General features: G+C 33.2%; 1 protein-coding gene across 1 annotated transcript in view; it reads right to left on the bottom strand.

Annotated features, from left to right (window-relative positions):
• Positions 1-785: 785 nt before the first annotated feature.
• The window catches only part of LOC126768213 (paired mesoderm homeobox protein 2B-like), a 32,662-nt gene continuing 20,143 nt past the window's right edge, over positions 786-13,304 (bottom strand). The window contains exons 3-4 of the mRNA XM_050486183.1: positions 7,256-7,463; positions 786-1,828 (exon numbers count right to left, since the gene is read on the bottom strand). Of these exons, the coding sequence (XP_050342140.1) occupies positions 1,629-1,828; positions 7,256-7,463 (408 nt within the window). The 3' untranslated portion in view covers positions 786-1,628. The remainder of the gene's footprint in view (positions 1,829-7,255; positions 7,464-13,304) is intronic.

Raw genomic sequence — 13,304 nt, 5'->3', positions numbered from 1 at the left:
TTTTAATAAAAATATGACAATCTATAATACTAATATTCTGTAAAAAATGACGATTTACGAAATGGAAATCGTTTACATTTAATTATTTCTAATACATCATAAGTTTTATATGACTACTTGATACTGAACGTAATGTAACATATTGTAGTTTGCTACAGAATGTCGTTGTTTCTTTTTAAAAACATTTTTCAAATAATAAATATTAGAGTCAATGCAAGTGTCCATTCATATTGTTCACTAATTCTGTGTACGTAAAATATATCCATTTAAAATAAGTGTATCGTAAAAAAATTTCTAAAACTATCTCTTATAAAGACCCAATAAACCTATTGTAAGAATTACAGAGAGAGTTATGTTTTTTTATAAATATACAAAAGGGATAACAACAGATTTTTAAAAGCTATAACTTAAAAAACAAATCTAGTAGGTTTCGTTTACGCAACCAATTCGTATCATACTTAAGCTTTAAGATATATCAACAAAAAAAAACTTAAAAAAAAGAACGGGATGGCTCAGCAACATCTCTGCGTAATAAGATTAATACCCCAAGAAACCTATCGTATCTAAGGTGTAGAGTTAATGTATTTTAAGGGAGATAAGACTTACACACACAAGGTTCCACACTCTTGCCGACCTCAAGGTCGTAATTCGAGCTAGTAAGCATGGTAATTTTGTCTCGACAAGACACCTTGTTTTATGTTTTTTAAACATATCATTCTTAAACTAAACAACAACACGTATAATAAAAATTCATCAATTTATTAATTTCTTTATTAAAACACCCTCCACTTAGTCATCAGTACTGTTACATACACTCAGGGTACAACACTACAATGCATAATACATATGTACAACAATTTTACATACATATTTACAACATTGTTCACGTCCAGTTTATACCTCGATTCAAACAATATTATAAAGTACTCTTATATACTATAAATAAATCTCTGATAAATTAAATCATTTATAGTAACATAATCTCAATTAAATCAAATTGGCTATGACTTTAATTCGACTAGATTATTGTTAAACCTATTCTAATTCTTATCACAACGCAGTCGTCTGCTATTATCAGGAATGTCTTAATGATTTACTTATACAATAAAGAATTCAAAGTTACAGTTTGTTCTTACTTATTAAGGAGTAATAAGTTAGCGTATACAATTCTTCATTCGTATTTACATAAATAATATTTACTAGACACAAAATGTTACATTTGATTCAATCGAAAAATCGCAAATGAGATATCACGAACAAAAACTTTATAGAGAAGTTTAATCCAGTGGTTTTAAATACTTTTAAATACATGCATATAAGAACACTTCCCTTACGTTCAATATTTATAAATCATCTAATCCTTCATAGAGTTTAATATTGCGTTTCACCTACATTTAATGGACACGACTGTTTGGCACTTGGAATATTATTTCACTTTTAGGAAGTCATTAAACACTACACAATAAAGTCCACCCAAAATGTCACACATTTGTAGTTCTAAGTGAAAATTTTCGCTACACTGCTTTATACAAATCCACACAACAGCCTCCATTATATTGATGTCTGCCTCATTCGAACTGCTGCACACTGTATGTTTGGGCAGGAAGGTTGTTAAAAAGTTGTGACCATTAGAAAAGATGGTTGTTTGTTTTGGCCAGTGTGCCGAGGTGGTCAGAGAGTAAGTAGTTGGGTGGCGCGACCCCGAGCAATGGAAAACCCGAAGGCTGGCGCAGGAGTCCGCATCCGCCGGCCCACTTGCCACTCCCCACTCCGCTAGCTGGGGGTTCAGAACCACCAACACCGTTTAACTCCTCACATAATTTGTTAGCTGTAAAAAATATTTGTTATAGGAATTTAAATTAAAATATCGGTTTCATATTTCTGTATACTACTTATGTGTTATTATTATATACATTGTGTCATGTACATAAATTATTAAGTCGTAAGCTAATTAAAAAAAAACTCATTAAAATAATGGGCAATTTACGATGAAATTTGATTAGTTATGTTGTGTTACGTCTATATACTTTCTGCATGTTATATAATATAAAATAAATAAATACATTTTGTAAATGTTTTAAAAGTTCGATAAACCGTAATTTAGTTACTGAGCAAAAAAGAAAAGTTAGGGTAATATTTATAATCTGAAATTCTGTTTAGCATTTTTTCATATTTATTGATTCCATAAGGTGTATTAATACAAACGAGTACCAAGTAAAGATTCATACTAGAATCTTTATGGAAAACCTAAAAAAAAATTTCAGAAAGACACCGTTTTTTTATTTTAACTTTTTTTTTAATTATATAAGCATTATGAATATCGTATTAGACAATAAACGACTCACAAAATATCTGTAAAAAATGGTTTAATGGATTAATTAAACTCCACAATAATTATTTGGAACATGTTGATGAAATGTTCACAGAACATCGAACTATATCGTTTATTGATATTTAGTCAAAAAATATCAGAAAAATTCGAACATTTATTTATATCATTAGAATGCGACATTTTTAATTTAAACGGACTTAATTTAAACGGAATTTAGAGACGGTTCTTAATTGCAATTAAAGCAATGAAAACTTTTGCATACAAATCTACCCGAATGTGAAATCAGACTGCAGGTACGCTTCCGGATATGAAATAATCGTGGTAACGCAATTAAGCGCTAATCACCTAATCCTTGCCGCCGCTCTGTTGTTTATTCAAGCCTGAGTGACAATCGCGCGCACAATTAGCGCAAATGAGCCGAAGTGAAAATCTGGCGCGGATGGCGTGGCGTGGTGGCAGTGTAATGTAATTAATCCAGCCACAAGCTATTATACGCCCTCTGGCCCACCGCGCTGCGCACTATGCGTACTCAACACACCTGTACACTGCTCATCTACACTGACATTTCTTATTTTTTACCACAGTAATCCGTGATCGCGTCGTCGTCTCTTACTATTATAAGGGAGATAAAAACTGACAGGAGAATTATAAGAAAATTATGTTTGCGTTTGTAAATTTATCACAACATTATTCCACATTTTAGAAGAATATACCGTACCTACTGCAAATTACAAATAAATAGTTTATTAATTTAAAAGGAAACTGGCATTTTAAGTTAACTTAAAACCTTATAATAGTTTTAATAGTTTCATTGTTTTAAAAAAAGAACAAATCTATAATAAGTTCAGTAATTTGTTTTAGAGTTATAAAAAAAAGATATTTTAAAAAGTTAGGATCGTCGAACATGACCTGATTCTTTTGTCTCTAATAATAAACTTTTAAAAGATATTAGATGGTCACATTTCAGTGCATCTTCTAATTTTAAATTCTATTTTGAGGACAAACATTTCTGTTGTCGAAATCAGCCTTGTTATGTTCTCCCACGCAATCCGCTGAAATAGTGCGATTGGACCGCGATCTGGCGGAATGCATGACTCATATGTCTTTAATATAAGCGATCAATGTTTGAATCTAAAAAATTTTAAAGATAACTTTAAAAAAATTATATGGCTCGTATTATAAAATTCATAAATTAAAATTTAATTAACATTTAATTTTCTGTTAGCTACAGAAATGAAAAAATGCTTTCTTATTTTTTTATTTATCTGTTAAAGTTTAAAAAAAGAACATGGTTTTAAATACTTACTCTCTTGGGCAAACTATAGAACAGTAAACGTGTTTTGAGAATCCATTTAAACCCAATGCTACTTATTTCCTTTTTACGAAGAATATAACTCTTTTTGTATAACATACTGAAAGAACTGTGTTTACTGTATGGCTAAATACTGAATGGTTGTGTAAGTATCAATTTATTGTTTTTTTTTTTTTTACTTAATTTCATATTGAATTATAGAAAGTGTTATCTTACAGGTAGGCGGAGCAATTTTACATCGACCACCTTGCCACAAACGCTACTAACATCACTGTTTAAAAATAAAGCTTATATCTCCATCATTTTAGTTAAATCGTGTGCGAACAAATTAATGGTAGATTTTATATATTATAATATAACTCCCCTCGAGTTATAATAATAAAATCTAATTTTAACGTTACAATTTAATCATTGATGTATAAATATAATTTAGAACTGAACCCACAAAATTCCTTAACTGATATTTATTATTCCGTTCATAATCCACATTTCCCTACGAGTATTATAAAAGCGAAACGGTTTATTGTTAGTTTATCCTTCTTTCACAAAGCTATAGTGTCTGTTGCTTATTTTTTTCATTTAAATAGTTTAGTTGGTCTATTTTTATGCCTGTAAAATTCACAGGAGCTGCAAGTGAAAACTAGTATAATAATACTAAGAAAATTAACACGGCTAAAACGTTTTTAATTGTTTTATGAACATGACAATTATTTACATTAAAGCCATAAATATATAAAAATAAAATTAATAATGCTAATGTACAAATCGTAACCGCGTGGAATGGTGACGAGAATGCTAGCTTATAGATGAAAATTACGTTTACAAAGTACGTAAATAAAATATATATTACTTGAATTTTACTTTTAAATGATCAATAACATTCAAACTAAAATTCGATAGTTTAATATAATGTGTTATTTGTTGTCGTCTAGGAAAAGGTCCATAAATATCATTAAATACAAAATAGAATACGGTGTCACGGGTTTTGTTTTTATTTGTCTTGGGCTACGATTAATCGAAATAAATAAAATAATATTTGTTATTTTATCAACAAGTCTATTAAAATAAATAGATCTGGTGCGTACGGTGGATAAGAGAGAGTTTTCAGTCATAACTCTTTTCATGACATTCATATGATATATAAAAAAATATTAAAAAAACACTGTAAAAGTGGACATAAGCGCCCTACATAACTGTAAAGCTCTTTAGCAAGCCTGTTATGACGGGGTGCATGTCAGTCACCTCCACGTGGTGCACCCTGGGCAACGGGGTTGACCACTGGTGGTAGGGCTTTGTGCAAGCCCGTCCGGGTAGGTACCACCCACTCATCAGATATTCTACCGCAAAACAGCAATACTTGATTTTTGTTGTGTTCCGGTTTGAAGGGTGAGTGAGCCAGTGTAATTACAGGCACAAGGGACATAAAATCTTAGTTCCCAAGGTTGGTGGCGCATTGGCTATAAGCGATGGTTGACATTTCTTGCAATGCCAATGTCTAAGGGCGTTTGGTGACCACTTATCATCAGGTGGCCCATATGCTCGTCCACCTTCCTATTCTATAAAAAAAAAAAAAGCAATCCGATGTTTTTTTTTTTCCGGAATGCTTCTCGATCGCGGCTGAGACTGACGCGGCGGAAGTGTCGCAAGCCGCTCCTGGTACTTTTTTGTTGCGCAGAGTGGACCAGCGAGCGGCGTCGTGGCAAGTAGGAGTACTCCGGGGTCCTTTTGGGCCGCCGGAGAGAGAGAAGAGGAGTTGGTCTCCGGAGTCCTTTCGGGCTGCCGGAGACAGGAGGAGGAGTAGAAGGAGGAGTAGAAGGAGGAGGGAGAGGCGGGTTCACCCAGTTTCAGTGTCGATGCTGGGTGGACAGACTTCGGTCACCGCCTTCTCAAACTCGTTTCCCCATCCAGGCGCCAGCCTGTGGTGGGACCGAGGGCCTTGCCTTCACCGGCCGGGCCACCATGCGGTGAGGCGGAAACGAGGAGGTTTTAGTGGGTAAGACGGTGGCCTTCTGCCCCGTGAGTCCCACATACCCGTCCCGGTCGTGTCCGGGCGGGAGGCGTAAATGCCTTTCCTCTTCGAAAAAAAAAAGCCTGTTATGACAAAGCACTGCGTGTATAGATGGCGGGTGACAAAAATAGGAGTTCTGTTTTGACAAAATACTGTAAGTATTGGATGATATAGTTTTTAGTACTGTACAAAACACAGGTACGGTCTTGCGTGGAATATTGCTCGCACCTTTGGGATGGCTCCGCTAAGTACCTACTTGAGGCCTTGGACCGGTTGCAGCGACGTGCCGTACGCATTATTGGCGACGTAAAGGTCACAAACACTCTTGAACCTTTACAATTGCGTCGTGAGAGAGCAGCACTGAGCGCTTTCTATCGACTGTATCACGGCGAGTGCTCTGAGGAATTATTCTCTCTAATCCCTGCTTCCCCCTTCCTTCTTAAGTCCACGCGAGCTGGTTCTCGATGTCACCGCCTAACTGTGACATCAATTCCATCGCGTACAAAGAAATTTGGCAACTCCTTTCTTTGTCGCACTTCCAAAAAATGGAATTCCTTACCAGCTCACGTGTTCCCCTCCTCTTACAACCCGGGTTCCTTCAAACGAGGCGTGAAGAGGCATCTTGCGGGCCGGCAAGGCGAAGGCGGCTAGTGCAGAACGTTTTTCCCGTCTGTACTGGCCGTCGTCGCGTTTGGACTCTACTACCACTTACCATCAGGTGGAGTAGAGTCATTTGCCCTCCCGGCGAATATAAAAAAAAAAAAAAATTAGTCAAAACAGATCATTACATTTTATAAGATACAGTGTATTGTACTATGGTGTTTCTCAGTATCTTTAAGACTTCATAGAAATATTTGAATGCGAATAATACGTAGCCTTGTACAACGAGCTCATTTAGAAGTGTTAGCACAAAATACTGTATTGGATACAATGTTTTGTCATAGTACGTCAGATACAGTGTCTATTTGGTAGTACCAGTGTAGTATCAAATTTAATTGATTTAACTGTTGCACTACGGTGATTAAGCATCTGCCGTCATGTCATTAGGTATTCAAAAAACATGTTCAACATTTCATGTTTCGATAATTAGATATTCTTAAAAAAACATCAGTCTAGTCAGTCTAGAACATGTCTTCTAAATGTGTGTAAACGATTATTTTATGATAACTATTTAATTCATAGCCTGCGTTTATGACTATTACATAAGTATCGACTTTTTTTTAATTTGATCCCAATTACATACGCAGTGATGGATGTTAATATGTGGATTTATTTTCACTAGTTCTTTTAATTACATAATTTATGGGCTTACCATAATTATTTATGTATGCAATGTCTAAAATGTTCACATTTAAATTGCTAAGTTATTGTTAAACTTACTAAAAGAAATAAGATCGATAAAAAAAGACAATATCCTCCAGGATTACTATTATTTCCATTCAGATTAAAACAATGTGTATTTAATTTTCACCTAAGATTTATAAAAAATAACTGCTTATATTATAATTTATCGAAAGGCTTCGGCATGATGTAAGTAACAAATAATAGATAAAAAAATCTTTAAATTACTTATTATATTTTAAATACTCGAGTCTATCTATACCTGCTGAAGTGATTGGTTTTAAATCCGGTGGTGATAGATGTGGCAGGGTGTGGTGCGAAGGCTGCGTTGGAGGTGGAGGATGCGGCGAGGTAGCAGGAGAGCCTGGCTTGTCACGTTTACCTTCTGCCTTTACAGGCGCTTCGCCCGCTTTCTGCTGTGCTAACCGTTCTTGTTTTCGGAACTTGGCACGCCTATTTTGAAACCATACCTGAAAAATATTTTTTTCTCATTTAATCAACTACATTTAAGGTTTAAAAATAAATAATAACCGAAAACTTAAATTTTATTTATTTGCTACAACCGTGTTGCTGTTTGTGCGTTGCAATTTTGAAAAGTAGTTTTAAGAATTGTATATGAAAGAGTCGTAGATCATTTCTCGATTTACGTAGTAAAAATACATTGATATTTCATTATTTCATCAAGATGTACTTAGAAAGGACATATATAAACCTAAACTGCATACTGAATTATTGTTACTTTCATTTGTTATTTGTTTATTACGATTGGAAAAATATATTATTCCCAGACTATTTATTTAAATACACACTTTATTTTACCAATAAATAACCTTTTTAGCGAAACACCAATTTAATAATATTATTTACAAAATCGAATCTGTAATCAAAAAATGATGTTAAACATTGTATGTCGAATAGATAAGATGGCCACAGATAATAAAGCTGCCAGGAAACGCAGGTCGGAATGAATAAACACAGTTAGCGTCCGACCCGACTAATGGGAACGCATCCCATGCATCGAGCGCCAAATTTTAATGCAAACCGTTTTATATTCGTTCGAATGCGCGCAAATCTGAATTGATCGTAATTCGATTTGGTGCGAGAGATAATTGCAACTGCCACTGGCGCTGATTGGGCGATGTAACAGTAAAAAAAACGTGGTACGCGAGTCGTCCGACAATCATACGCACGCTTTGTTTGCTCATCGCAGTCCTCGTTGATGATGTTTGCTCGCTTTTATGTTTTTGGTATTCTGACGAACTGTACGTAACCAAGCCTTATTAGCGGAACCTTACTTTACGAATTTCATACTACGACTAATAATTTTCTTTGAATATTTACTCAAATGAAATAGATATTAGTCATTTTGATATGAATAATAATTGATATTAATAATTTAATATTTTGATGATATTAATATTACCGTGATGTATACCGAAAAAAGGACTATCTTTGCCTATAGATGTTGCCATTGAAAAAAATATAAGTGATGCATTACAAAAGTCAATGTGCCGCCATACATGGAATCTAAGATGTTATGTCCCTCATGCCTCTTCCACGTAGACATTGGTCCTCAAACTCTTCCACGTAGAACATATAAATACAAATTATGGTGTATGTTTGATAGTAGAATAACTGATGAGTGGGAATTTGCACAAAACTCTAATATAAATAAATGTAATAAGTAAATTGGCTAAGATTGAAACTTATCACGTAAAGCTGTAATAAGTATTAATTATATAATATGAGTATTAAATACAGGATAATTTTTGATGCAAACATAGAACATTGGAAATAATTAATACGAATTTTTAATTTAAAAAAAAAACAGTTTATGAGTTCATAACATCTTCATTCTTCATAATAACATTTGTCACTTTATTTTAAATATATTTTTTCTTTTTGATTCGTAGGAAAACATTATTTTTTGGCATTGATATATTATTCCAACCAGTTGATTATAATTGAGATTTTCGTCACGAAGGTAGGATGTACCTGTCGGACTTTGATTTAATGGAGTGTAACCAACAATACAATATAGTTTTATTTTAATAATTTAATGTTGAACACATTTAACGCCTACGTACATTTGTGTAAATTTGCCTTGGCACTGATAATGGACGACGTTAATGAACTTTAGTTCTCGAAACAATTCGAATGTTTTATTAGTTTCAGAAGAAGAATTCGTCACTATGCTCAAACTTGGCCGTGTCGTGATATTTTTCATCATATATTTGTGTGATGATCATAATGCTGTACACACGTGGGTGATATTCCTAGACGCCTACACTAACGTCACAAATAATTACACGAAGCTAAATATGGCCACCAGTGTACATGTTCAATTAATAATCTTATTAGTATTATAAAATGTTGATATTCAAATCAAATGCGATGCGTGATAATATCAAATATATACTCGGATAAATCATAAACTGAAATTGATTAGATAAATATTGAAATTATTTAATTTTATTTTTATTATAATATACATCTTAATTATAAATCATATAATTTATTTCAACAGAACTAGTTTTCAATCCAAAGAGAAACACAAATTAGTTAGAACTTACATAATTTATATTTGATTGTAATATATCATATGTTTTGACATAAAGAAACATACGTACTGTCAGAAATAGGTATTCAATGATGTCAGGTCTTTATTTATTGCTACTTAGTATTAGCAGTACTTTGAAATAAGACTGTTATGATTAAACTAATATTAAAATTATATTTAACATATTTTAACGATCATTACAAAGGTAATTGCAAAATTATTATACTAATCAATTAGATATTAAGTGTACTAAAGTACAAGGATCAAATAACAATTTCCTTTAAAATGGCAATAAAAAAGTAAATTAACTAAAAATAAATTTGAAGTATTTATTGTATTGTTGTATTTGTTTTTAAAAAGAGGTTTAAAAAAATAATACAAGACACAATAAAGCGTACAAGATTATAGATGACTAGCTGTGCCGTCGTCTTCGCCCGCGTGGAATTCAGTTTGTGACATTAAGAGTACATCGATACATGTACCAAACGTGCACGCGGAAATTTCATTATTACTGAAATAAAATATTGTCTATGTTAATTCTAGATAAAGAAGCTTTCTAACTATGAAAGAATTATTAAGAAACGTTCAGTTTCAAAGTTAATTGATTTAATTGATTATATGTATATTATATTGATTTGTATGTGATTTATATCCATATATAACTGAAATGATATGAAGACAAACTAACCACTAAGTTTCTTGCCACTTTAGTTATCTTGTCAAAGACGACATATAGGTATGTTCTTGTAAGATCCTTCCTATTTGATTTATACTTTCCTTAAGCTTACATATGCCAATTTGACAACGATTATTAACAATTTGAGCAAAGTTATTACTTCACTAATTTATACCTCACTTATATTTAAATGACCAAGACATATAGGAAGCATGGCATTGGAATTAAAGATTTAGTACTTGCGCAAAGGCCATGACTTGTCGCATGTCAAATCAGCGCGCAACTGCATCAGAACTGGAATAGGGCCGACTAAGCAATAAAATTTATAACAAACTAACATTGATTATATTTGTATCCGTAATAATTCTATAAGGAAGTTCTATGTACTCATTTAGCCCGTACGCTGGATTGTATGTAAATCATAAAGGTGCAATCGAAATTTTTAAAGTAATTTTTGTCACATTTGATATTTAAATCTTTTTGCTAATAATAATTTGCTTACTTACAACATTTTCAAGATTACATTACAAGATTGTTTTTATTATATAAGCCTGACACCCCTGCCATTATTATGCATATATTTATTATGCAGTCTATTCGTTATATCATAACGAAGCTGACATGTCCACCTTTGCACCTTCTTCATGACTGCCATGACAGATTGGTACTCGTGTCCGCTTCACTGCAATTCCGCTTATAGATGAATGCATTAGCGACCTTTGGCGAAGATATGTCATTAAAATAAATCATAATTAGCTAAACATTCATTAGTCAACAAAATGCGGTGATTGTTGTCATCATTTAAAACTTAAATTTTACATCATTTATTCCTGGATCTTTCGTTGTTACGACCCTTGTACCTATATAATCAATATTAATTGTTCCGTGGAATAGTGAGCGAGCTACTGAAATGCAATACAATATCAGCATACTAATAACAAAATGTTACACTTCAACAATTATCTTTATAATGCACGATGAAAGAGTTTTAAAGATATACAAATCGGACGAGGATATTTGTTTCTGTGAGTCATTTCTACATAAAAACCAACATGTTGCTTTCAGTTATGTGTTTAAAATATTGCGTTTGATCATAAATGGCCTCTTAATCAGTCTTATATGTTCTATATAAAATATAATTAAATAAATCTTAGGAAATATACCAATATCTTTTACAAAAATAATGGCAATCTGAAAACTATAACTTCTGAGATTTTTTCAAATAACTACTTTTAAGCCAAGTTTCGTCATAGATTTCGATTTTTTCATCTTGTATCTTTAACATATCTAAAAGACATCTAAAAAAAATTTTATATGATGATGATGACAATGATGATTGCACATACGTCTTGCTCGTAATGAAGTACTATATGGTATAACCACGAGTAGTAGACATTTTCAGTTAGCTCAGACGTCAGATTGTAATTGTCACTGTAAAAATATTTAAAAATTGTAAACAATCTTATATAAAATTCGTATATTAATTTGTAATGTAGAATATCAAAATATGATACGGAGTATTTCTTAAAAGTAATTTTGTTAGAATCTAAGAGAAAATCAGTGCTTTCGAGTGGAAAGGTCCCACGTACGTGCACGGTTTAACCAAGCGGTAAGGCTCGCTAGCTGGCGACTAACGAACAGCGACTCGCTTGATTGGCGCTGGCAGAGTACCGATCGCCCCGAGCTCCACGCCTTCCGCATTATTTCCGAATTGGAAAAAATCAAAGCCCCACATCGTATACGGCAACCGCAAACAAACAAATAATACGGAACCACCGCCAATACAAATGAGTACCGATACGACGCCGTGCGGAATGCGAAGTCGGAGTGAAGTCGAGCGTGGGGTCGACGCAAATAAACGTCCGCCGATGTGTTTGAAGGAATTTGTTGCGATGTTTATCGAATGCGATGCGTGCTTATAATATCAATATCGCGTCAAACTTTTCCACTCGTTCCAAAAAATAACAAAATAAATCGAATCAAGGCTATATTTATTCTAACGTCATACGGTCGTTATTATCTTCTAGATTAACGTTTCCCGGTAATGGCTAAATGAACGTTGACTACGAGCAAATATTCAAACAAATGTCAATAATAAATAACATTCAGGCAGCGGGCAATTAAGCGCGGGGTCGGAACAATCGGACGGCATCGAAATGCACTTTGCAAATGAACCGAACTGCAGGGCGGGGCGGGGCGACGGACGACAAATGTAATTAAACGGGAGATGCACTCTGCAGATGCCATCTCTGACCTACACGCTCCAGATGCCGAGGCAGATAAGGATGCTATCTAATTGGGCACAATGATTTTTTCCTTTGATAACGCGTTAGATTATTGATTGCAATAATACTATTATTGTTTTTGGTTTCATGTTAATTCACATTTAAAGAATAATCTTTAAATATGTAAATTACTAACTAATTAATTTGTTAATAACTAATATTTATATATTAGTTATTATTTGATGAAAAATATCTATAATATTTTAATAGCTATTGAGTTCACTTTGAGAGCGTAATTTTTGATCTTGAAACACAATATTAAAAACATAAAATTGCACAAACTAGAAAAATATCTATAGTAATAATAACCATATAAATATTACTACTAAGCGATAGGATTTTGTGCAAGCTCGTCAGGATACCACCTCATCAGATATTCTACAGCCAAACAGCAATACTTAATATTGCTCCGTTCCAGTTTGAAGGATGAGTGAGCCATTGTAACCTGTAGTTACAAGGGACACAAGGGACATAACATCTTCGCTCCCAAGGTTGGTGGCGCAAATGATTAATTCTTTTTACATTGCCAATGACTACGGACGGTAGTTACAACTTAACCTCAGGTGGCCAATTTACCCCTCCTACAACATAATATATATATATATATATAGTTATTGTCTTATGTATATGAGAAAATAGCAACAATAACATTTTTCTCCCTTTGTTTTTACACCATATCCACCTATAAAATTATCGTAAGCATAAAATTTTATAATCCTTAGATAAATAACCAATAATAAATTTAAATATGGCTTGAAATATAATTTAACATGGTCAAAATATTACTCAA

The sequence above is a fragment of the Nymphalis io genome, chromosome 4 (assembly GCF_905147045.1).
Source record: "Nymphalis io chromosome 4, ilAglIoxx1.1, whole genome shotgun sequence".
NCBI classification, from domain to species: Eukaryota; Metazoa; Arthropoda; class Insecta; order Lepidoptera; family Nymphalidae; genus Nymphalis; species Nymphalis io.
This window is presented reverse-complemented; position numbering and strand designations above follow the sequence as displayed.